This window comes from Danio aesculapii, chromosome 16 (genome assembly GCF_903798145.1).
Source record: "Danio aesculapii chromosome 16, fDanAes4.1, whole genome shotgun sequence".
Classification (NCBI taxonomy): domain Eukaryota; kingdom Metazoa; phylum Chordata; class Actinopteri; order Cypriniformes; family Danionidae; genus Danio; species Danio aesculapii.
This window is the reverse complement of record NC_079450.1, coordinates 33894428-33922303: the sequence shown is the minus strand read 5'-3', so window position 1 is coordinate 33922303 and position 27876 is coordinate 33894428. Positions and strand designations below refer to the sequence as shown.

The following is a 27876-nucleotide window of genomic DNA, read 5'->3' as shown; positions in this document are numbered from 1 at the left end:
CGAGACATTTAATAACCTGTAAATTCTGAAGCGTCAGCTTGTTTTTACTTAACTAAAATGTTACTTAACTTTACCTTACTAAAAAACAGCCTGCATGATATGAATGAAACAATGAATTCAGATCTCCTATGCTTAGGAAAACTCTATTATCATCATAACGTTATGTCAACAAGAAAAACTTTCTATCATCATACTTATTCACTCGTCACAAAGCTGTTTAAGTTTCTTTCTACTGCTGAGCACATTTTTTTTTTTTTTGCAGAAAACCTGTAACTACTGACTTTCATAGTATTTGTTTTTGCTACTATGTAATCAATAGTTACATATTGCTAAACTTTTTCACAACATCTTATTTTGTTTTAACAGAAAAAAAGAAACTCAAACATTTAATGTCGCTCGAGGGTAAGTAAATAGTGAGTAAACTGTCATTTATGGCTGAACCATGACATTAATGTCCACGAATCGGTTCTTTCAAACGGTTCATTTCATTAAATTCGGTTCTTTAACATGATCAGGTTGTGTCCTTATGAATGTTTAAAATCCTTACACAATTTGTTTTTTAATTGTATTGCAATTGTATTTTGTAATTTTAATCATACGCAAACACGTCCATCTGTATGGGAAAATAGGTTTATTACTGAAATTTGAGAGTTAATTCGCTGAATTACTATGAACCGATTCAATCGACTGATTAAAATGATTCGACTCAATCAAACAATTCTTGAAGATTTGGACACATCATCAGCAGCAGCGGCGGCCAATTTTTCATAACTAAAGTGGAGGCTTGCTCCGTTGTCATATAAACATACGTTAATGCCATATTTCCCGTATAAATCACTTAACTTCCTCTTCCGGAGTGATTGGTTTGTCACACTCTGGAAGTTACCCGTATGGCATAAGTAAAACTCATTTTCGCCACGGTCAGAAGCAACAGGTGTGTATTAAAGATAAGTGCGCCATAGTTTCACAACCCCGGTTGTTCGTAAAGCAATTTAACACAAGCAAACAAAGCACAATCGTTCAGCTTTCTTTTCTCCATTTCGCTTGGAGTAGCAGGTTTTGTATGTGTGCGCCGGGGAAGATTTTTTCAGAGGTGACGCAAATGCTGTGCGCCGTCCTGGTCGCTCCAGGAGTAGACGAGAACATTTGGCCAGGTAAACAAAAGTTACACATTTGGACAGAGCGCAACATGTCACACATTCGGCGTTTTAATTTAAGCATAAATATACAGGTGCACTTAAATTTAGCATTATCATCGTTTGAACGGTCTGGTGTGTTATTTTATTGAGCGCAGACGCTGCAGACTGCGAATTATGCTAATCTAGCTGTCAGGCTACTGTACAGTTGAGCAAGTACTACTAACACACGTTTCATTATGGCAAACAGCAGATTGACAGTTTATAGTTAATGCTTAACTACATGCTGTAAGAAAATAGATGGTCATTCTGTAGTGCAAAATACACTGATTATACTTTGTCTTGCTAGCCTTTGAAAACACACTGCCAAGTTTATATAGCGTTCTGTAGATAAAGTTGTACGTTTTACACATTGGGTAGCAGGTAAGCCAACTTACTGCGTAAATATAACATTTCTTATTCATATTATCTTAATTATTTGCAATTAACGTTCTGTGATTGTTTCTCTTATTAAAAAAATACTGGCTTCCTTGATTGTCCCAAAAACCTGATGCAATATCAATGCACACTCCCAAGAGCTTCCTCAGTTCTGTGAAACATGCTTATACAGTGCTTAAAATAACGCAGACATTGAGAGCTATTTGATTCTGTAATGTGAATGTGTCGTGCTAAGAATTTTTTTTTTTTTAAACTATGAAATATATGATTGTATAAATGAATTATAATATAGCATAGCCAGATGCATATAGTTTATATAGTCTCAGATACTTTAAAATCAAACTATCATAATATAATACACTGGTCTTTTATTTTTTAATGGTCAATTTCAATTCATGATTTTTTTCAAGCAAATGGGACAATGCAGATTTCCCTTTTACATTTTCTTAAAATGGGTTAAAATACACAAACCTTTTTTTATTGGCTTTTTAAAATATGTATTTTTTTACATTTTTGTTTTATTTGGTTAATAGGCATTGTCATGCTTGTATGCCAAAAAAATATATAGTATTTTTCAGAACAGCTAGTCGCAATCACATATTTGGAGCTAGAAAGGCCACTTCCAAATTCATAGCTAGTCAGCTTATGCATCTCTATCGTTTTATTTACCTCCTCTGTCAACGTGAATTGCAGAGCTCATTCAAGCATATCCTCATTACCAGTGTTGGGGGTAACGCATTACAAGAGTTACATAATAAGAATACTTTTCAAGTGTAATGTTACTTTTAAGTAATGAGTAAAGTAACTCATTGCTTTAAAAAAATAAGTAAGAATATTTGAGTTACTTTTTTGAAAATGTAACAAAAGTTACTTTTGAGATTAATTAATACGCTTAAAAAAATAATTGCTGAATTAAAATTTGTGTAATCATGTTGAATCACACTCAATAGGAGAATGAGCTCCCTGTGGGAACAGACAGAAACCAAGATAGCAGAGCTTTATATTTCTGTGATGGAAGTATTGTCATTATTTTGAATGGAAGAAAAAGGGGATTGTAGTCTCAATGGACAGTGATTTTACTGAACTAATAAGACAAAAATAACAAAAGTAGCAAACACATTGCTTTCAACTTTAATCTCTATAAACGGCATGTGTAGCTTCAGTTCTCAGAAGGTAACATTGTTCTTTTTTTTTTATTCATTTGTTTTTAAAGGTAAGTTAAGGTGTAGGTTATACAGTGTGTCGTTAAATGCTGAGCTCCTCTATTTAAAAAAGAAAAATGCCCTGCAAGTTCTGAAAGAGATCAAGCCTCAGGCAGATATGTAAAAGTAACTCAAAAGTAATGCATTACTTTCCATAAAAAGTAACTAAGTAATGCAACTAGTTACTTTTTTGGGGAGTAACTTCATATTGTAATGTATTACTTTACAAAGTAACGTTCCCCAACACTGCTTATTACTACGGTCATATGTTTTCTTAACTTTTGTCACTGAGGGGGAAACACATTTACAAATTCTCCTAAACATGTAGGTGCTTGCTAACAGTATATCATTGCAAATGTATTTCGAGTTTTAGCAGAAAATGAACTTTCTGTATCACATTTCAGCCTACTTTATTACATGTAGACAAGTGCAAGCACAGATAATAAGTGGCTTCAGTTTTTTTGCTAATTACAAAATTTGCACAGCCCATTTTACAGTTTATTTATTATTTTTTGAACAAACTAATACTAACCTATACTATTGCAATGTCTTTTAATGCAGGTATTTGTCATCCATGTGGGAATGGGGGACATGAAGACCCCAGATTTCGATGATCTGCTTGCAGCATTTGATATTCCAGACATTGATGCCAAAGAAGCAATTCAGTCTGACACTCATGGCAATCATAATGAACACATTAGTGTAGTTGGAAAGGAGAGAAGTGGAAGTCCTTCCTTAAGACCTTCAGGAAGTCCTGATCCTCCTCACAATGACCCTTCCGTGGTCAGTGTGATTGTAAAAAACAGCGTCCATTCGGATGACAAAGCCGAAGGCAATGTAACTGTGGAGTTTTCTAGTGCAGATGAATCACAAAAGTCTCCCCAGAAAGGTCCCAGTAAAGATAGCTCAGTGCCTTCAGATCCATTCATCTATAATGGGCTCAAAAGCGTCTCAGGTGGGTCTAAAGAATCCTCTCCACCACCTGATCTAGCACTGGGGCAGCCTAATGGCCCACTTTGGTCTCTTTCTGCCTCTAGAGCTACTAGTCATGATGACAAACAGGGTGACGCTTCTACTAATCACCCTGCTAGCACTTTTAAGTCTTTACCCCTGACTGATCACCCCAGCGTATCTTCACATTTAAATAGTCCAATCTTTTCTTCCAAAGTTGATTCTGAGGAAGCACAAGCAATAAATGGCACTTTAAGGGCAGGAGTTCGTCGGCACCTGTCTGAAGATGAAGAATCTGAACCAGACCTTGGCAGTCCTGCTCTTGTCATACAGGAGAGCCCCAATTCTCAGCTGTGCCCTGCTCCCAAGGTCCCACGCATACAGCGGTGCCCTTCAAGTGTGTTTCAACCGCCTTCTCCCTCATCACCTTCCTTACCTGTCAGTAACACCCAAATGGAGGAACCCTCTGTCCAGCATCCAAAACTACACCGCGGCACCAACCCAACATCTCTGACCTCCACAAATAATCTACCAGTTGAAGAAAAAGATCTGGAGCATATAATCGAGGAGAGAGATTCTCCTGAGAGCCCTGAGCCAGAAATCCCTCAATCTCGTACATCTCTTCCTTCAAATCCACTAGGAGCCATTGATTCAAAACAGTGGATAACAAGAGAAGAAGCCCCTCAAGATCAAGTTATGGACATGAGCGTGCAGGAGAAGGTGGATGATGGAGCTGAGGCAACAGAAGGGAAATCTGCTGAGCCTACTTTGCTAGAGTCGGCCTCTGATGGCATCCCCAGCTCGGCTTCTTCAAAGCCTCTTAAAATGAGAATCAAGACTGTCAAGACACCAGTTGCAAGCATTAAACGCACTGTATCTAAGGCTGCTCCTAAAGGTGGAGCCTCTAAGGGTTCTGGTGCCTCTAAAGTTCAAACAGTAGCCCGTAAGTCAGTGCAGAAGATTCCGAGATCTGCTGCTTCTCCTCAACTGCTACCTCAGAGTACAAAGGTTGCAATGTTGCCCGTGTCCACCCTTCAGGATGCCAGCACGGCTATGTTGTTTGCAGCCAGCAGGGCACAGAATCAAATACCCACTGCTCTTTCCGCCACTGCAGTCAACATCACCCGAGCATCAAACCTCCCCTCCATCTCTTCCTCATCCATTCCTGGAGTTAACGTTCGCTCTGCTCCAGGCCAGAAAACAAACACTGGAACAGCCAAACCAGCCTCAATTGTGAACAGTCCAGGAGCTGTGATCTCACGCAGCCAGTCTAGCCTTGTTGAGGCTTTCAACAAAATCCTGAACAGTAAGAATCCACTGCCAAGTTACCAGCCAGACCTCTCCTCTCTGCCACCCCCAGAATGGGGTCTTCGATTGCCCTCTACGGGATACCGTTGTCTCGAGTGCGGGGATGCGTTTGCTCTAGAGCGCAGCTTGGCGAGACACTACGATCGGCGCTCTATGAGGATTGAGGTGACCTGTAACCACTGCTCCAAACGGCTGGCTTTCTTCAATAAATGCAGCCTGCTGCTCCATGCACGAGAACATAAGGAGAAGGGGCTGGTCATGCAGTGTTCTCATCTCGTTATGAGTCCTGTCAGTGTGGAGCAGATGATTGGCCAGCAGGATACTGTGCCTATAGGTTTGTTTTTATCTTCAATTGTCTATCAAAAGTCTGAGATATTTCTAGATTTCATGAAACAACTAGACATGTGATTACGTCAGGGGTTTATAAACCTGTTTCTGGAGGGTTGGTGTTTTGCAAAGTTTAGCTACGTCAATCCTTGAATTGATTCAAATCTTGAATGAAACCCGCTTCATTCACACGTCAAATTCACTTCACAATAAATGCAGATTCGCATCATGGGTAGGGCTACTGTCTGCCCGGTGACTCTAGCTTCATTGCTGAATGGCTAACATGGATTTTATTGAGAGAATAGCTATGTTTATGTGCTTTAGGAAGGCTGATTAACAGCGTTGATTCGTTTGGAGCCGTGTGACTCCACTAGATCCATTCTGATGTGCACCCAGCTCTATGAGTTCAAAAACTCCTCCAGAAGCTATACATAGATGATGGAAGTTTTCAGCGGTGCTGCCGAGCCCAGTTTGATGAACTGTCCGCAAGAGGATTTTTCCTCCGGACATCAACAACAGGCACTACGTCATAATCACGCCCCTACAAGTGCAAGCTCTTGATTGGTTAACTTCGCCTTATTTGCGCGTATCGCACCGCAGGATGTCTAATATTTCAATTGTGTAGAGATATATAGAGATTTTCTCTTTGTGTCTGAACAAAACATGACATTTGTAAAACATTCCAGGAGTAATAACAGTGATGAAACCCATAGCTACATGTAACAGTAGAAAGTATGCCCATGATAATCAGCACAGAGATCAACCAGTCACTGTCTCTGTCCACAGGGAATCTGTGCACTGCAAAACAAAGCATTCAAGCATTGATGTGGAATAAGTCTGCTGGGGCATGTTCGTTCTTGTTCTCACACTTTTCAAAGAACGGTCTCTGGGCTCAGTGCTGGCTAATGCATTAGGGAGTTGCACTATTAGGCCTACAATGCATTCGATGATTGGCCACAGTTATTTAGAATAATGCATTTAATTAACCAATTTAATTAATCAATCATTTGAGAATGATTATTTTACATTGATATGCAATAATGCTGACTGTATTTCTGTTTATTACAGGTGTGCTCTCTCCAGCAGTTTCTGCTCTGTCTGCCATTAAAGAAAGTGGTGTCAATTTGTCACAATCGTCTGATCACAGGTAACACCACACTGTCAGGTTATGGTTATTTCAAGTGTGTATTAATAAGAAAGAAAGGACTAATTAGGCATTTAATGGAAATGAGTGGAGACATTGAGTGTCTGAGGGATTAATATGCAGTCTGATATGTCTGTTTGCTTAATTTTTGCAGCTGTCAAGAGTGTTGGAGCACATTCAAAGGGAAGCAAGAATTAGTAGCACACTTCCAAGAAGTGGAGCCTGGTTGCACTGACACGGTCAGTGAGTGAGTGTATGGGTGCCTGGACAATATTTTTGTCCTGCTTGTTACAAAAATGTATTGCATGCTTCAGCAAATGTATGCTTTTTTTAAATACATATTTATTAGTTATTATTATTTAATATTAATAGAAAGAATACCAATTACAATATCATTGTTATACATTCTTAAATTTAGAGAAATAGCCCATCGAAACATTTTAGCTAGCTGGAAACCTCAGGCCATTCAAAATGTATATGTGACCCTGAGCCACAAAACCTTTTGTTGCACAGATATATTTTTGCCAAAACAATCATTAGACTATTAAGTAAATATTGTTCTATGAAGACTTTTTGTAAATTTCCTATTGTAAATATATCATAACTGTGTTTTTTTTTATTAGTAATGTGTATTTATTATAGACTACTTTTAAGGTGGTTTTGTCAGTCTTTTCTTTTTTTCAGTTTTGTATTTTATTAACCCTCTGATTCAAGATTTTTAAATAGCTCTATCTATTAATGTTGTCTTCTCCTAAGCCATACATCAATGCATCTTTTTATTCAGCTTTCATGTGATGTTTAAATAAATTGACACTTACTGGTTTTGTGGCCCAGGTTACGTTATATTTTTTCCATCTAAGTATATTAGCTTCTACAAGCGTATGACCAAACTGTTAAACATTCAGTGATATGAGAAATAATAAATGGAATGTACAGTCGAAGTCAGAACTATTAGCCCCCCTGTTTATTTTCCCCCCCAATTTCTGATTAACGGAGAGATTTTTTAAACACAGTTTTAAACATAATAGTTTTAATAACTCATTTCTAATAACCGATTTATTTTATCTTTGCCATGATGTCAGTAAATATTTTACTAGATATTTTACAAAAAATTGTCTTTTTTCAAACATTTTGAAAGTATATTTTTTGCTTCGGCTGTCTTACATGCTAAACAAGAAAAATTAGATTTAACTTTAAAATTTATATAAATTATATATTTGTAGTATACTTTGCATATTATAAATTATATGATATATTTGCTGTTCCAGCTGTTCTATATCTATTTACTTTTTCAAGACACTTCTGTACAGCTTAAAGTGACATTTAAAGGCTTAACTAGGTTAATTAAGTTAACTAGGCAGGTTAGGGTAAATAGGCAAGTTGTTGTATAGCAATGCTTTGTTCTTTAGTCAGTAAAAAAAAAAAAAAAAGCTTAGAGGGCTAATAATTTTGACCTTAAAATGGTTCATAAAAAATTCAAAACTGCTTTTATTCTAGTCGAACTAAAACAAATAAGACAATCGTGCGAAGGAAAAATATTATCAGACAAACTGAAAATTTCCTTGCTCTGTTAAACATCATTTGGGAAATATTTTTAAAAAAAAAAAGAAAAAAAAAATCAAAGGTGGCTAATAATTCTGACTTCAACTGTACATCCATCAAAGTAGCCCATGTAAACATAACACAAATAAAAATATAAAAAAAAAATTAAATCATATTTTTATTTATTTTTATTTTTTTTACCCAATCTTTAAAAGAATGTCTAGAATAAATCAAAACAGAGATGCTTGTATTCTGAAACAGCCTGATACAAAAACATCTGGATCTACACCTGGGATCTACACACTATCAGTTTTGGTTAAAGTGGTAAAAAAAAAAAAAAACGTGCACATTGTTGTCGAGATGTTCACCTTCAAAGTCCCCATGAACTGGAAGCTGAGATCATTATTTGTTCCATGTTGTGACGCAGTTCCTAGAGAAATGTAATATTATTAACAGAGAGAGAAAATTTTCGAAATATATCTGATAATAATTTTTCTTATGCAGAAAGTCTTATTTTATTTATTTTGGCTAGAATAAAAGAAGCTTTTGCTAAAAAAAAAAAAAAGATCAATATTATTAGCCCCATTTAGCAATATATATTTTTAGATTGTCTACAGAACAAGCCATTGTTATGCAGTGACTTGCCTAATTACCCTAACTTACCCAATTAACCTAGTTAAGCCTTTAAATTGCACTTGAATACTAGTATCTTAAAAATATTTAGTAAAATATTCTTTGCTGTCACCATGGCAAAGATAAAAGAAATCAGGCATTAGAAATGAGTTATTAAAACTATTATGTTCAGAAATGTGTTGAAAAAATCTTTCTGTGAAAAAGAAATTGTGGAAAAATATACAGTGGAGCTAATAATTCTGACTTAACTGTATATTTATATAGACTTCTTGTTGTTGTTTTTCCTCTGTAGTGTTGTCTGCAGTGTTCTCCACCAATGCCGCTCTGGAACTCGTGCTGTGCTGCAGCTCACCGTCGGATGCACCAGCAGCTCCCTCCGTTCGTGTGCCCTGAATGTGGACTCATCTGTCAGACTCATGAGCTCAACACTCACCTTAAACAAACCTGCCTGCACTACTCGCGCCGCCTTGGATACAAGTATACTCTCAATCATGCTCACAGTACTGCCAAAAACCTTTGTTTTGTCTGTGGTTTTCGGTAATAGTGATATCTCCTCTGTTCTTTACAGATGTCCCTGTTGTCATTTGGTGTTTGGAGGAGTGAATAGTCAGAATGCGGTAAAGACGCACATGCAGACGGCTCACTGTGAGATCTTTCATAAATGCCCCTCCTGCCCGATGGCTTTCAAATCTTCTTCTGGTGCTGAAAGCCACTGCTCATCCCAGCATCCTGAGCTGTCTGAGACTGCGAGACAGTCCAAGTAAGTGCAAGAAACTGCAGATAGGCAATTATATTAAAATATTAAGCTATTATAATAGTGATCATGTAAATGAAAAATAAAACCTGTTAATAATATGTACACTTACCGGCCACTTTATTAGGTACACCTGTCCAACGGCTTGTTAACGTAAATTTCTAATCGGCCAATCACGTGGCAGCAACTCAATGCATTTAGGCATGTAGACATGGTCAAGACGATCTGCTGCAGTTTAAACTGAGCATCAGAATAGGGAGGAAAGGTGATTTAAGTGACTTTGAACGTGACAGGATTGTTGGTGCCAGACGGGCCGTTCTGAGTATTTCAAAAACTGCTGATCTACTGGGATTTCCACCTCTAGGGTTTCCAGAGAATGGGCAGAAAAACAGAAAATATCCAGTGAGTGGCAGTTCTGTGCGCGCAAATGCCTTGTTGATGTCAAAGGTCAGAGGAGAATGGCCAGACTGGTGTGAGCTGATAAAAAGGCAACAGTAACTCAAATAACCACTCGTTACAAATGAGGTAAATGGAGGAGCATCTCTAAATGCACAACACGAAACTGAGGCTACAGTTCGCACAGGCTCACCAAAATTGGACAATAGAAGATTGGAAACAGTTGCCTGGTCTGATGAGTCTCGATTACTGAAGGCAACTTTCAGATGGTAGAGTCAGAATTTGGCGTCAACAACATGAAAGCATGGATCCATCCTGCCTTGTATCAACAGTTCAGGCTGCTGGTGGTGGTGTAATGGTGTGGGGGATATTTTCTTGGCACACTTTGGGCCCATTAGTGCTAGTCGAGCCTCGTGTCAACACCACAATCTACCTGAGTATTGTTGCTGACAATGTCCATCCCTTTATGACCACAGTGAACCCATCTTCGGATGGCTACTTCCAGCAGGATAACACACCATTTCATAAAGCACAAATCATCTCAGACTGATTTCTTGAACATGGCAATGAGTTCACTGCACTCAAATGGTCACCACAGTCACCAGAACTCAATACAATAGAGCACCTTTGGGATGTGGTGGAACGGGAGATTCACATCATGGATGTGCAGCTGACAAATCTGCAGCAATTGCGTGATGCCATCATGTCAGTATGGACCAAAATCTCTGAGCAATATTTCCAGTAACTTGTTGAATCTGTGCCACAAAGAACTAAGGCAGTTCTGAAGGCAAAAGGGGGTCCAACCCAGTACTGGTAGGTGTATCTAATAAAGTGTACATATTAAAGATTAAATGGGTCTGCAAATGACAACTTTACATTTTTATATTTTATTTTGTACATTAGGATGTAGATTTTTTAACAAGACAAAAATATGACTCAGAAGAATAGTATATGACTTTACAGATAAATAATTTGATGATTTGATACTATATAATATTCATAATGCAGCCCCCAAAATACTATTTTATTGTTTAAAATGTTATTATGTTGCCACTATTTTTCAATCTGCTAGGTTTTATGAAGTTTCCAACAAAATGTTTATAATAATTTCAAATATTTTAATAAGTAGAAGTCAGAGTAAATAGGGTTCATATTTACTCAAATATTTCAAAATGGCAATCAATGATGATGGAGCATTTCACCCAATTTTTATTTTGACTTTGACAAAAATGATTTGAAACTTCATTAGAGATTTTTAAAGTTCTCATGTAATAAAAATCTTTTAGATGTTTGTTTCTGTTAGTTTAAAGGTTATCTATTAGCTAGTGTGTTCCAAAACAGTGACAAAATTTCCATTTTAAGATATAAAACGGATATAAACATGTAACGTCACCGTTTCCACTTCTGCCTAAATCGATCAACGATTTTTCTGAAGAGCACAAATGAAGCTACAAGAGAGCGTGGCCAATCATCGCCATCTTATGCACACCGACCGGGGCTAACCAAAAAAGGGCAAAGAGGCTAGCGTGAGCGGAACTACAGATGCCTGCTAGCATTTTGCTTAGATGAGATTTTCTTTGGGAGAAACGCTTAACATTTCTTTACCTGTGACTCGTTTGTGTTCTGACCACATGTGCTTGGTTGTACACTATATCAGTAAAGTGTTTAGACTTTTAAAAACACTGTTGTAATACATTGAGCCTCTAAACATTATGACTTTTTCTACAGGAGAAAAACGTAAATTACTTCCAAATACTTTAAATATAGTCTGTGTTAGTAAATGCTATTTATAAAAATCTAGACATAACTCTGTATGACAACGTTTCAGATGACTGTTCTTTAGCCTACAGCTAATCAATCTGTCAGATTCTGGAGTGCTTTCAAGTTCTAAAGAGAATTATAAAGTATTTGAAATAAAACAAAAACATTTATAGAGATGGTATATGTAAGAATTGCACTCACCTGGGAAATGGAGGCCACTTAAATGGTTTGTGAGCAATTAAGTGCACACAGCATGCCATTTTATCTGATAATTGTAAGAAATAATTCCAAAAGGCAACTGACTGTGTAAAGCTACATAAAACAAAACAAAAAAATTTGATGTATATGCCGAGCTCAGCGGCTAATCAGCCGAAATGACGTGACTGCGACCAGCGAGACCTAGCTGTCAATTAAGTGGCTACGCCCTTAGTTATACAGACTTAATATAAAGGAAACGGATGAGTTATAAAAATATTCACCCCCTCACAGTTGTCATAAAGTGTTATCTTCGCTATATACACCAAAATCGTTCTTTGTACCAGGCTGTAAACACTTTATTTCTGCTGTAAAGTTGGGCATTCTAACGTTGGGGTCATTAGAAGTGTGTTCTATTTTGGAGCCAGGACTAGTGGAATTTCGATGAATTGCAGTTTCAGTTACTTCGTATTTTACTCACTGGCAGTTTTAATGTGTTTTTTCATTTTTGTCAGTCTTAAAATATATGTTTGTGTGAGAACCACTTTTTGTTTTGTTTTTTAACAGGGAGATCTTTAAATGCGTGATGTGTCGGACTGTTTTCACCCAGAAAGCATTGCTCAGCGTCCACATTGACACTCACTTAACAAAGCAGAAAATGCATGTCTTTAAGTGCCCTGACTGTAACAAGCTGTTCACGCAGAGAACTTCCCTCCTTGAACACATTAAGGTTTGCTTTCTCTTCTGTTCAACCCAACATGAGCTTCATTTGTTGATGAGCTTTTTGAGCGTTTGACCATATTGTAATGCTTCTATAGGACACTCACAGGGACTCCAGCAATCATGACAGCGCATCAACACAGAACAGTTTGGTAAAGATGGAGAGCTCTGATGGGGAGGAGTGGGGACGGGATGAAGAAGAGGACAAAGTGAGAATGGCGGATGGAAACTCTGCTGTCCCACGAAGCCAGAGCTGGAGCTGCTCACAGTGCCAGACGCACTACACCGACAAAGAGAATTACATCAGTCACATGACTGAGCAGCACGGCAAGGTCAGGACATCACCAAGCACAACTCAAAAATAAGGAGATGAAATGGTTTAATAGGATAAACATTGCAATATTATTAAATAAATAATAAAGAACTTCACAACATTACTTTTACTGTATTTTTGATCAAATAAATGACTCCTTTCAAAAACAAACTTCTTCTGCTGACTCCAGACATTTCAGTAGTAGCTTTGGTAATTAAATACACATTATTTATTAGGGTAACATATTGAAATCAGAAGAATTTACAGCAATGCAACATAAGTTTAGTTGATATTTATATATTTATTTTCTATATTTATATTTACATTTGTCTGGAAGCAGCAAGCCAAAATCAAGGATATTTAGTTTTTATTTGATGTCTGTATTATTAGTTTATCAAAAAAATGTAATTTACAAATTGTAATTTTTGTGCTGTTATTCTTTTTATCTTGAAGGAACTGAAGAAATTTCCGTGCACTCTTTGTGAAGGCTCCTTCTCTTCATCCTCAAGTTTAAGACGCCACATTCGTGTCAAGCATAAAGGCATTAAAAGAGTGTTTTATTGCCAGTGAGTATAACGTAAAAACAGCAGCCCTAGAGGCATTTGAATGCTTAATGCAAGTCAATTCGATGCTAACCAAATGTCAAACCAATCATCATTTGCAAACAAATAATATTGGACTGCTTCTAAAAATGCCATCATTTTAAAGTCAGCCTTAAAGGAATAGTTCACCCAAAAATTACCTCATCATTTACTCCTTCTCAAGCCATCCTCAGTGTATATAGTAGTCGAAGCAGTCTTAAATTTGATCTTGGTTCCTCCATGCTGTTTAATGATGTTTGGTAGCGCCCCAAGCTTCCAAAAGTGTATAAATTTGTTGTAAAACGAACCCACAAGCTGCCGAAGGGTTATCGCATGTTTTATGAATTGGTTCAATATGTTTTTATGAAAAAAAAAAGTATTATAAACACACACCGCTGACCCCAGGCAGCTGCCGAATGCGTGTTCTTGACAACTACTTGGCTGAACTCTGACCTGATGTATGATGCATGACATAAGATCCATTTGTAGCAGAAGCTTCAGTGAGAGTTGATGAACGAGGATAATAAAACGTCAGTAACTAATTAACATGTTTGTTGTGTTTGTTTGAACCATTCATTATCATCATTGTCATGCAACCTTTAAATTCACAAATGGCTTTTATCACAGTTTTTTTCTTTTGTCATGGCATAAACAGGGTGTTTTTTCTGTTGTCTCTCGTTGTGAAGGCTTTGTACAGATGGAAAAAGGAGCTTTAGCAGTAAGCTGATTCTGGAGAAACACATTCAGGCTCAGCATGCGGGAGAGAGAGGAACCGCCACACAGAGTCAGGTACGAGTTCAAATGCACCTTCAGGTGGACCTAATGCACCCACAGCCTTGGTCACCAAAAATTTCCTTGGCCGGAGGTATTGCTGCTTGCAGATGCTGTAATGTGGTTGGTTAATAGTTTAACAGGTCATGCATTACTTTTGAAAATATGATCACAAATTATATTTTTAACCGTCACCTCATTGCACTAGTGCACATTCGCATAGAGTAAAAGTCTCTGGACACCCTGTACAAACACTAAATGCCTGTTCACAAACCGATGTCAACAGAGTTGATATAAAGTACTAAATTTTAAGTAATAGGAAAGTCCATGCTAGAACAGCAACCAGCGATATTTTGACACAATCAATTATTAAACATCATTCGAATAATAAATCCACTGATCATTGGTTATATCACTTATTAATTAGAAAGTTTGATTTATTATTTTTTTTTTTTTGTTTGCATATCAGTGATATTTTATTTGTCTTCCAGCTTTGCTAATGATATAAATAGTGAATAAACTGAAATGTGTCATTTAGCACCAGTTTAAAGTTTGTCTTGAGTTTGTTACTGCAGTTGGAAACAGCTCACCAACACAAACTTTTTGGGGGAGTTTTGGCTCCTAAACATAAGCTACCTTTAGTCAGTGGGTTCTTCAACTTCAACTGTTTTTTTACATGCATTTTTTATTTCTCTTTGCTATTTGGGCTTATTAGAACCTAATTAGAATAAAAACAAAAGTATTAAAAGTTTCATCTTTTGGTACACAATGTACTTTTAGAGAAAATTGATGTCCATATATGTGGACTCGTGGTCCAAATTTACATAAAACACTTTTTCTTGAATATTTTAAATGCATATTTAACATAGAAATTTATTTTTGAACTTGCTTTGACTATCAGAGAGTAAAAACAAATAGTTTTCCCATTTTAGACAGTTAAAAATAGGGTTTGGGACATTTCATATGCAGCAAAACAGTTGCAGGATGACACTGAATGTCTGTAATAAAATCTAAAACATTCAAAGTATTTTAAATGGCCACTTAAGAGCTAAAATGTGCTGTATGTGGACACTCAAGCCCAACGAGGGTATGAAACATGAATAATGTTGAATAAAAGGAAAAACTTGCTGCCATTCTTTTTGTTTTTAAGTGAATGCACACTCGATTTTTCCTGTTCCATTGAATAGATCAATGATACAGCCAGATGTTTACGAAACTGATCTCTCACAGACACCATCATTGTTATGTTTAGAGGATACATGCAAGCAGTGAGATATGTTTACAACCTTGCTTTGTGGTTAAAATGTTTGAAAGCAGTATTCCATTGCTCAGCCTTTTTGCCCTTAAATGAAGAATGGGAAAAAATTGAAAAAAAATTAGTTTAAAGTCCACTGGGGCATTAAAATTTACTATTAATAGAATATAATTGTAGATTGGCTTGGTTGCTAATATAGTTGCCCCCCGTGGGGACCCGGGGTAGAATAGGTCCCTAGCACCCCCTTGCTGATCGTAAAAGGCGACAAATGGGGCGACTTGTTTGCCGTGAGTTGCAACCAAGCGGCAACCTCCCGCTCTCTCTCGGGAAGCCAATACGGAAGTAGCTGAAACTGCAATTCTTCAAAATTCCGCTAGTCCTGGCTCCATAATAGAGCAAGTTGCAATTGAGCCCACTGTTAGAATGGCCAATTTTACAACAGAAAAAAAGGTGTTTACAGCCTGGTACAAAGAACGATTTGGGTTCATATAGCAATTATTACCCTCCATGACAACTGTGAGGGGGGTGAATTTTTTTATAACTCATCCATTTCCTTTATATTAGGTTATATTAAGTTTGCATAATTAAGGGCGTGGCCACTTGAGTGACAGCTAGGTCTCGCTGGTCGCCGTCACTTCACCTCAGCTGAATCCGGCAGATTAGCCACTGATCTCGGCATATTCATCGTATTTTTGTTCTGTTTTACGTGGCTTTACACAGTCAGCTGCCTTTTGGACTTATTTCTTACAATTATCAGATGATATGGGATGCTGTGTGCACTTAATTGTGCTCACAAACCATTCACGTGGCCTCCGTTTCCCATGTGAGTAAAGTTATATACTTGTATACCATCTCTATAAATGTAATAGTTTTATTTAAGATCATTTATCATTAATATTTTTCTTTAGACCCATAAAGCACTCCAGAATTTGCCAGATTGATTAGCTGTAGGCTCTAGATCAGTCATCTGAAGCGTTATCATACAGTGTTATGCTGGAGTTCATCAATAGTCTTGCATTTACTAACACACACTATATCTGAAGTGTTTGGAAGTAATTCGCGTTTTCCTCCTGTAGAAAAACGTCATAAGAACAATGTTTAGTGGCTCACTGTATTACTACAGTGTTTTGAAAAGTCTAAACACTTTATTGATATAGTGTACAGCCAAGCACATGTGGTCAGAACACAAACGAGTCGCAGGTAATAGAGTATCAAGCGTTTCTCCCAAAGTAAAGTCTGTCTGCTAGGTCTAAGCAAAGTGCCAGCAGGCGTCTGTAGCTCCGCCCACTCTCCGCCTCTTTGCCCTTATTTGGTATCCCGCCGTGGGTGCGATGACGCGCGAACAAAATGGCGACGGTTGGCCGCGCCTACTAGTAGCTTCTTTTGCAGTGTTCAGAAACCTATGGGTGACGTCACGGATGCTCCGTCCATATATTTTACAGTCTATGGTTGCAACCCGTGTCTGTGGAGAAAGAGATCCTGGTATTTGAGGAATGTGGGTAACTGCGGTTCCCTCAACACCAACACAGTGCTTTGGCTCCAACTTCACATAGACGGGAGGTTGGATGGGCTCAATCCAATCAATCGGCTGGTCAAGACTTACTTTGTAAGACAATGGCTAAAGGGTCAATCGAGGAACGTGAACTTTGTTCTGCTTACTCGAGTATATTACCTCTGTATCCTTGACGCATAACTGGAGGATATCCGCAGCTCTATGCATCCCCTTGTTGGGCTCCGAGGTGGGTGAGGAGCAGAAGTAATGAAACAAATTCTATACAAATATGGCAAAGTCAAAAAAACCCCAAACGACTTAAATCAGATGACGACTCAGAGAATGGATATACGACTCCTCAAAAAGGTGATACATGGCAAAGATTCATAATTCTAGAATCAACCCAAACGGAAATGCCGCTGACAAAACTATCACCTTTTGCTATACAAAAAGGTATCGCTGGAATTGCAGGAACAGTTAAAGATGTGAAAAAACTCAGATCTGGACAAATACTAGTTGAATGTTTGAAAAAAACTCAAGCGGAAAACTTGATGCGTGCAAATATACTGGCCAATGTACCTATGAAGACTTTCTATCATCCCTCTCTTAACAGTAGTAAAGGAGTAATACGTACGAGAGAGCTGCAAGACATGGATGAGGCAGAGATCCAAATGGAATTGATGCAACAGGGTGTAATTCATGTAAAAAGAATTACAATCAGGAGAGAACAGCAGATTATCAAAACTGGAACCTACATCATGACTTTCAATAAACCACATCTACCAGAAAAGATCCATTTAGGATACCAGAGTGTACCAGTCAACACATTTATTCCAAATCCGTTAAGATGTTTCAACTGTCAAAAATTCGGACATGGTTCTGCAGGATGTAAAAATAAACCATTATGTACAAACTGTGGAGAAGAAGGACATGGACCAAGCTGTAATAAAACAGCAAAATGCAGCAACTGTAAAGCAGACCATCCATCTTCATCAAAAGAGTGCCCTGTATGGATAAAAGAAAAAGAAATTCAGAGAGTTAAATGTACGGAGAAAGTAAGCTATACAGAAGCAAGAAGAAAGATTGAAGAATCCCCAATGTTTAAACTCAAACGATCATATGCATCTGTGGTAAAACCAATCTTGAACTCTATAGAATGCCAAACAGATTTGACTTGGTTAAACAATGATAAACCTCAATGCCTAAACAAAAACCAAAACTTAAATAAAAAGAAAACCCAAAATGCTTCAAACCAGACTCAAATGGATGAAGATCAATGCCAGATAATAGAACCCAACGTTTCATCAAAAGGAAGGAAAACACAAACAACCACTACTGCTCAATCATCAAAGAATAGTTCAAGTAAAAAAAGTCACAAACCAGAAACTCCAAAAGATGTGGAAATGAAAGAGATCCTAACTTCCAGAAGCAGAAGTTTATCCCCAAAATGTAACCACAAAAGTACTGTTCTTGTTTTACCTACCTAAATATGAAGGACTGCATAATCCAGTGGAATTGTAGAGGGTTGAAAGCAAATTTTGCTGAAATGCAACGACTATCAACAATTTTTAACCCTATTGCGTTCTGCCTACAAGAGACTCACTTAGAACCAAATAACAAAATAACCTTTAAAAATTACAAAATATTCAATGCATTTGGTAGAAATGTACATAGACCTTCAGGAGGATCAGCTATAGTAGTTAGAAGGGATATAATTCACAGTTATGTAACATTGAATACCAATTTGCAAGCTGTTGCTGTACGCGTAACCCTCCACAAAGTTATTACCTTATGTTCCATTTATATCCCCCCTGATGTTACTATAACCTTACAAGATATGGATAATCTACAACAGCAGATACCATCCCCAGCCATATTCATGGGAGACTTAAACAGCCATAATGCGTTATGGGGAGGAAGCTACAGGAACTCAAAGGGAAAAGTAATTGAGGACTTCATTTTAAAAAATGACCTGTGTATATTAAATGATGGATCATATACATACCTGCACCCAGGACATGGAACTTACACTGCCATTGATATAACACTCTGTCATCCTTTAATAGCTCCAGATTTTTCATGGAAAGTCTGGAATGACTTAAGTGGAAGTGATCATTTTCCATTGATTATTACCTCATTAGGTACTCAAAGACAAAGAACCCCAAGATGGAACCTTAAAAAGCAAACTGGTGCAGTTTTGAAATACAATGCAGTGAGAAATACAGAGAAATGGATCAAGTAAACCATAATTCAATAGAAGTTTTTACAAATAAACTGATTGAAATTGCAGAAGAAACCATTCCAAAAACATCAGGACACCCATATCGAAGAAATAATCCCTGGTTTGATGACAATTGCAAAAAGGTCATCAAAGAACGGAAAAAGGCAGAAAGAATATTTAACAAACATCCTACGAATGAAAACCTCATTAAATTGAAAATATTAAGATCAAAAGCAAGAAGGACTATTAATGAAATCAAGAAACAGAGCTGGAAACAATACATCTCAAATTTAACATCACAGACGCCAACTAAGAAAATCTGGGATATGATCCGAAAAATGAAGAACAAAGAAGGTGGATCACAAATATGTCACATAAATAATGGTAGCACCCAACTAACTAACGAACAAGAAATTGCCAACAACCTTGCAAAAACCTTTGAAAGAAACTCATTCATAGAAAATTGTCTTCCTCAATTCCAAAGAATACAAAGGCAACAAGAACAAAACCAGATTGACTTTTCCTCTGATAATGCTGAAATGTACAACAAATCCTTTACAATAGAAGAACTACAAAAAGCTTTGAAAAATTCAAAAGACACTGCAGTCGGTCCTGATAAAATCCATTATCAGTTTTTAAAGCACTTACCCTATGATGTGTTGTATCTCCTTTCAAATATTTTTAACTATATATGGACATCTGGAAAGGTACCATCTTGTTGGAAAGAATCTTTAATCATACCAATACCTAAACCAGGTAAAGACCACTCAGATGCCAATAATTATCGCCCTATAGCCCTTACCAGCTGTCTGTGTAAAACAATGGAAAGAATGATAAATGATCGACTTGTATGGTCACTGGAGAAGGACCAAAATATTAGTAATTATCAGTGTGGATTTAGAAGAGGAAGAAGCACAATAGATCATCTTGTAAGACTGGAATCTTATGTGCGAAATGGTTTTATTAAAAAAGAACACACTGTAGCAATATTCTTTGACTTGGAAAAAGCCTATGACACCACTTGGAGATATGGAATTTTAAAAGACTTGTATGAAATGGGTTTTAGAGGACATCTACCTGTTTTTATCTCTAATTTTTTAACAAACAGGTGTTTTCGAGTTCAGATAGGAACAACTCTGTCAAATAAATATATTCAAGAACTTGGTGTGCCACAAGGAAGTATATTATCAGTTACATTATTTAACATCAAAATCAATAGTATTGTAAATGCTATTGGTTTAAATGTATTCTGTAGTCTTTATGTGGACGATTTGTGCATCTGTTACAGAGGAAGAAACATGAATACTATTGAAAGACAATTGCAACTTTGTATTAACAAAATGCACGACTGGTCAGTCAAGAATGGATTTAAGTTCTCCAGATCAAAAACTGTGTGCATGCATTTCTGTCAATTACGTTCTCTTCATCCAGAACCAAGTCTCTTCTTGGAAGAAGAACCTATAAAAATTGTAAAAGAAACTAAATTTCTTGGACTCACCCTGGATAATAAGCTCTCCTTTATTCCACACATCAAACTCCTAAAAACAAAAACCTTAAAAAAAAAATGGATATCCTTAAAATTCTGACCACAACAAAATGGGGTGCAGATTGTACTACAATGCTTCGTCTTTATAGAACCATGATCAGATCCCAAATGGATTATGGAAGTATAGTGTATGGATCCGCTAGAAAATCCTACATTAAAATGCTGGACACTGTACATCACATGGGACTACGAATCTCATTGGGAGCATTCAGAACATCTCCTATTCAAAGTTTATATATTGAAGCAAAAGAACCATCGCTTGAAAGACGACGTTTAAAATTAGCACTCCAATATACTGTCAAACTGAAATCAAAAAGAGGTAACCCAGCTTATCCTTCAATTTTTCACCCTGAATATTTACAATTGTATGAAGACAGACCCAACCACATCAGTCCTTTTGGAATACGCATGAAACCCCACCTGAAGAATTTGGGTGTTAATATGGAAAAACTTTCATTACCTGATTTGAGCCATATTCCTCCTTGGTGCAACACGAAAATAAGAATCTTATGGAACTTAACCAAACAGAAGAAGTCCTTGACTCACCCAAATGAATACAAACAGGAATTCAAACAAATAACAGACAGCCTCCCTCATCATGAACACGTATACACAGATGGATCAAAAACAGACAAAGGAGTAACAGCAGCAGTGGTGTTTAAAGATGTCTTTGGTACTCGGATTCCAGGAGAAAGTTCAATTTACACAGCAGAAGCTTATGCAATAAATATGGCATTAGATCGAATGGAAAGGACACAGCATCGTAACTTTTTAATTTGCACAGATTCCAAATCCTGTCTTCAAGCTCTTGAAGCTTCTAAGTATGATCACCCCATAATGTCCATGATTTTAAAGAAAATGACAACACTAGAAAACCAGAAGTTCAACATTATCTTCTGTTGGATTCCAGGTCATATGGGACTTCGTGGAAATGAACTGGCTGATGAAGCTGCAAAAAAGGCTATCTCCTTGAATGTGACCGAATGTTTAATTCCTCCTGATGATTTGAAACCCATCATCAATTTATACATAAACGAATCATGGCAAAGAGAATAGGACAACTGCATCAACAACAAATTATATGAAATTAACCCGAAAATAAATGAAAGACATTTAGCAAATTATAATTTCGAAACCAGGCATGATCAGACGGTCTATACCAGATGTCGAATTGGACATTCTAGGTTGACACATTCATATTTATTAAATAACGAAGAATCACCTAAATGTAATATCTGCCAGACTGCTCTCACCATCAAACATACTTTGTTGGAATGTAGAAGTTTAAATTCCGTTAGACAGGATTTTTATAAGGAGAGTACTTTGATGGACATTTTTAAAAACGTACCTCCAGGAAGAGTTTTACATTTTTTATCAAAAATAGATCTGAAAAACCATATTTAACTTTGAATAAATTTTTTGTAAATTTTATCTATTTATATTTTATATATTTGTCTAAGTAATTTATTTATTTATTTATTTATTTATTTATATAATACGAATTTGTTTTTATCATGTAATAGTTTAATGTATATACATTTGGCCACGAAATAGCCATAAGTTGCTGATGTGGCAATAAATATGTAATAAATAAATAAACTAATATAGTTGCAGAAGTATAGCTAAGTCAGTGACCTCATGTGACCGCTTGATGTTGTCTTTAGGGGAAAATATTTAAATAAAAAATGACGAGGATGCAATTTGTAATATAATTTCGCTCTGTTTATCTCAGGCAGTTCCTCAAGTCACAGATGGAGCTGACAGCTCCTCTGAACATGATGCTGGCGCTCTGGGCGGGTCCTCAGTGGAACCCGAAAGCCGATTGGCTGAGAGCACACTGACGCGCCGTATCAGAGGAGCTCCAGCCGGGGAGCAGGAAACCGCAGGTTTGCGTTGCATGCCGTGTGGCTTCACCACAGAGGACCGAGAGGAATTTCTCCAGCACATCGTCTGTCATCGTGACGGCAGCAGCGGCGCTCAGTGTCAGCAGTGCGGAGCGTGTTTCGCATCCTCCTCTTCTCTCAGCAGGCATCTCTTCATCAGCCATCGAGTGCGGGATTCTCCTTCTGATCACGCTGAAGCAGCTCTGCACACCTGTACCACTTCTATGGCCTCTGACTCTGCGGGCGCAGGAGGCTCTCCGGGGTCTCCGCTGAGCGTTGTTGGGGGACTGCTGGAGGACGGGGAAGGTAAGCACATCTGTAAGGTGTGTGGACGTTACTTTAGCAAACCTGCTGATCTTAATACGCACTTCAGAACTCACGGCATGGCCTTCATCACTGCGTATAAAACAGACAAACCAGCATAGAGAGATGAAAGAATAAAGTTAAGGGAGGAACTCACACAATCTGTTAAGAGCTTGTCTGGGTTATATATCTCACCCCAAAATTGGTGAAAAATAAAGTAATAAGAAATTATATTTTGCAAGAGTGTGAAACTATTATATAGTGTGAAACTATTTGGTGAGAGAATTTTTTTTGAGAGAGATTTTCCTGTGCAAATGTGTCAAGAGTGCTGAGAAAAGCTCTATATACATGCAATTAATACATTTTTGTAAATTATTAATATTATTTTTTTACTTTTTAATTTTTTTTTTAAGCATAGCCATTCTCAATACTGATGTAAAAAAAAAAAATACATATTATACAAATTATTGCCCTGCATACTTTAGTTTTTAAATCAAACTGAAATACATCAGAGTTTTACCATGATACAGTAACAACATACTGAATTACAGTAGTGAAAATGATAATTACACAATTAATCTGAACATGAGGTGAAAATGAAAATTTGTTGCCGATTAACTCAACCTCAGACCATCCAAGATGTTGGTGACTTCTTCCTTTTAATATATATTTCTTATATAAATATGAATTTTTCTTTTGGTTATCAAATGCAATAAGGTAGATGGCTCCAGACTAGCATGAATGTGAATTAAAGGTATTAATTTTGTAATTAATGTTAACAAATTAACAGCAAATTTTCTTTTTTTTTTTCTGAGAACAATCTCTTCAAGTCAGTTAGATTGTTGTTACGCAAGCAACACATTATTTGATGTAAATAATGTTCAGGGTTTTATAAATTAAGCTACTTTTCTTTAGTTTTTTGGAGAGCAATCCAAATCCACACACATATATTCAGTTTGACACCGTTTTGTGCAAAATATTTTTTCTTATGCTTGTTTTTTTTCCTGATTGGGGAGATGAAATGTCAGCAGATTCTACATTACACAAACGTGATAGATTTCACATGTCATTCAAACTCTAGAGACCTGAAGTATTTGGGTTTGTCACAGGTTTTTAACACTCCACATTTACACACAAAATGTAAAACACTGTTTCAGGGTAACACGTTCATGATCAAGTAGAAACTCTATTAGCGCAGATCCTGCTGTTTAACAAGACGGTTAGATTTGATCTGCCTTAAAAGTGATTGCAGCAAGCACTTAATTCACTAAATCAAGATTCAGAGGGTCAAATACGTTGACCAGCCTTGCTTTATACACCTGTGCCTACTGATTCCATTGAGCAAACGAATAACCGTACAGTCCGTTTTTCTGAATGCAAAATACAGCAGATTATGAGTGAAATACTGTAATTACTAACGCTTTAGCACAGCCAAATGCTCCTGCATCAGGTGACTCCTTTGTGCTTGAATCATGTTTACGTGGTGTTGTCTTGTTCCTGCTCTAATTGTGTTTCCACAGAGGCATTAAAATCAGGACATTTGCTGAATAGTTGCTGATCTTTTGAATGAGAATGAAATAAAGTGCCTTCTTTATTTAGCGTAAGACTCGTCGAGCCAGGTTTGCTCTTAAAGGCCTCTTGATTGTTTCCTCACTGAGAGGAATCTGTATTGTGTGCGACTTAGATTAAGAAAAGTGGTATTTGTATGTTTGCGATGTACTTGTTTATGGGCTTTACACATATTTTCTGCAGGTTTTCTGTTTAAAGTTGATTAATAGAGCTTTGTTGTACCATAAATGCTTTTTTTTAGATGAATAAAAACTGTCATGGCTTAATAATCAGTACTCTGTCTGTGTCAGATATATGTTCTGTTTCTGTTTGTTCTGGTATACTTTTGTTCCTGAGTTTGGTTTGTCTTCACATTTAAGTTTGTTGGGTTATTAATCAATATTAAGCTGTTAGTTGTTGCTTTGATTAGCTTCGCTCTTATGCAATCAGTGCAGTTTTTGTTATGTGTTGTTTGTGTATGGATGTGTGTAGATTCTTTCTTTATTACCTGTGTGGATTAAAGCTCCTTTTTAAATGTATTCCTCTTTATGTCTCCTTTGGTTTATACGACTGCATGGCTGGTTGTGAGAACACTAAATTATAGGCATTACGCCAAACATAGGGCTGGGCGATTTGGCCTAAAATCAACATCTTGATTAATTGAACATTTTAACTTTGATTACAATTAATGAATTATTATTTTTTGATTAATTAATTTTAGTATTTTTGCCTTCATAGTTCACTGACAAGTTTTGGACAGTAAATATGCTCGTATTACAAGTGATAGAAGTTTTAATGAGGGGTGTTTTACTTGATTTTAAAATTGAAGCAAACACACATCTACTATCTATGATTATTTATTTAACATTAACGCTGAACAACTGAAATTGAAACGCGCATTGCCTCCATAACGTGGCTCTCTGCACCGCCCCCGTTGTCAAACAGACTAATCACAAAGCTTGCGCTATGCGTCGTTATGACTTGCAAGTCATTTTTTGAAAGGCGCGCGGGTTTTGCGAAGGCTGCGCCGGACTGTACATGTGCCCTTGGCGGAAATATAATATCAGAATAAAATCGTAAGTATAAATCATAAAATAATAAGTATAATTCAGCCTGGCGACGTGGTGGCGCAGTGGGTAGCGCTGTCGCCTCACAACAAGATCATCACTGATTCGTGCCTCGGCTGGGTGAGTTGGCATTTCTGTTTAGTTTGCCCGTGTTTGTGTGGGTTTCCTCGGGGTAGTCCGGTTTCCTTCACAGACCAAAGACACCCGGTAAGGGTGAATTGGGTAAGCTAAATTATCTGTAGTGTATGTGTATTTTGATGCTTCCCAGTGATGGGTTGCAGCTGGAAGGGCATTCGCTGCGTAAAACGTGCTGGATAAGTTGGCGGTTCATTCCGCTGTGGCGACCCCTGATTAATAAAGGTAATACGCCGAAAAGGAATGAATAATTCAGCCTTAACAGAGCGGGGTCATGTGACTCTACACACAGTAGGGATAGTAATTGAAAAAACTCACCTGGAAAAATTAGATTAAAGGATCTGAATGTTGCTTTTCGATTAAACGCCCAGCCCTACCCCAAACATTCTCAAACAGGTTATCTTGGGCTAACTGTGGCCCGTGGGCCCTAGTTTGGGCATCTCTGCCCTAAACTGTTCTTATTAGCTAACCAAGCACAGGTTGCTTTGTTTCAGGTTGGTATGCCGCTTGTCAATAAATGCAGTGGTCTTATGATATTTGTAATATACATTTTAAAAAACTCTTCATTTTAAAAACATGACTTCATTTAGAGACGTCAGTTAGACCCTGTTATCGGTCTTCGTATCGGCTGATATGGCTTCAAGTGATTGGTGATCGGCCCCAAAACTCTTGATCGGAGCACCTCGACTAAATGTCACACAATTTGAATGTCTAATGTTCACACGGCATGATTTTATCTCAGATTTTATTTACTGATCACAGAATGTCTACTTAATATGGCTTCATGCGATTGGCTTTATATCAGAGGTGCCCAAACTTTTTTTTTTTTTATGAAGGGTCATAAACCAAACTTGACTGAGTGTTGTGGGTTGTAGGTAAATATATCAAACTGTATTTCATCAAAGTTGCCATCAGTAATTGTATAATTTATTTCATAATATTTAAGAATAAATAGTAAAACTTACCTAATGCATTATAATGAATTTATGACAATAAAAACAAACAATTCATGTTATAACACAATGGAGATCAATGCTGTATACACTAGTAAAGTTGCCAATGTCTTGTGCATTGTCCTCTCTGTCAAGTGACAGTATTTACATGAAAAACAAGAAAATCTCATTTATTTACGTTTAATTGAAACATTTAATTTCAGGTAGCTATTTTGTAACTTAACAATAAAACAAACTAAATGTCAAGTTAAATCAGAAATGACAATATTTGTTAAATCTAAATGAATAATAGTAATTTAAAAAAAAAATCTAAAATGACTTGTAATTGCATCTATACATTCACTGGCCACTTTATTAGGTACACCTTACTAGTACTGGGTTGGACCCCTTTTGCCTTTAGAACTGCTCTAATCCTTCGTGGCATAGATTCAATGAGATACTGGAAATATTCCTCAGAGATTTTGGTCCATACTGACAGGATAGCATCACCCAGTTGCTGCAGATTTGTCGGCTGCACATCCATGATGTGAATCTCCCATTCCACCACATCCCAAAGGTGCTCTAGTGCATTGAGAGCTGGTGACTGTGGAGGCCATTTGAGTACAGTGAACTCATTGCCATGTTCAAGAAACCAGTCAGAGATGATTCACGCTTTATGACATGGTGTGTTATCCTGCTGGAAGTAGCCATGAGAAGATGGGTACACTGTGGTCATAAAGGCATGGACATGGTCAGCACCAATACTCAGGTAGGCTGTGACGTTGACACGATGCTCAGTTGGTTCTAATGGGCCCAAAGTGTGCCATGAAAATATTTCCCACACCATTACGCCACCACCACCAGCCTGAACCATTGATACAAGGCAGAATGGATCCATGCTTTCATGTTGTTGATGCCAAATTCTGACCCTACCATCCGAATACCTCAGCAGAACTGGAGACTCATCAGACCAGGCACAGTTTTTCCAATCTTCTATTGTCCAATTTTGCTGAGTCTGTGCGAATTGTAGCCTCAGTTTCCTGTTCTTAGCTGACAGGAGTGACACCCGGTGTGGTCTTCTGCTGCTGTAGCCCAACTGTCTTAAGGTTGGACGTGTTGTGCATTCAGAGATGCTCTTCTGCATATCTCGGTTGTAATGAGTGGTTATTTGAGTTCCTGTTGCCATTCTTTCAGCTCGAACCAGTCTGGCCATTCTCCTCTGACCTCTGGCATCAACAAGGCATTTGCACCCACAGAACTGCCGCTCACTGGATATTTTCTATTTTTCAGACCATTCTCTGTAAACCCTAGAGATGGTTGTG

The 27876-nt window shown here is 37.3% G+C and overlaps 1 protein-coding gene across 1 annotated transcript; it reads left to right on the top strand.

Annotated features, from left to right (window-relative positions):
* The first annotated feature begins 889 nt into the window (after window positions 1-889).
* On the top strand, window positions 890-24959 carry znf687a (zinc finger protein 687a). Its single transcript, XM_056474888.1, has 11 exons — window positions 890-1154; window positions 3338-5369; window positions 6431-6509; window positions 6661-6745; window positions 8974-9158; window positions 9250-9441; window positions 12355-12517; window positions 12606-12839; window positions 13274-13386; window positions 14088-14190; window positions 22419-24959. The coding sequence occupies exons 2-11, from the start codon at window positions 3359-3361 to the stop codon at window positions 22992-22994; spliced, it is 3741 nt and encodes a 1246-aa protein (XP_056330863.1). The 5' UTR covers window positions 890-1154; window positions 3338-3358; the 3' UTR covers window positions 22995-24959.
* Window positions 24960-27876: the final 2917 nt, after the last annotated feature.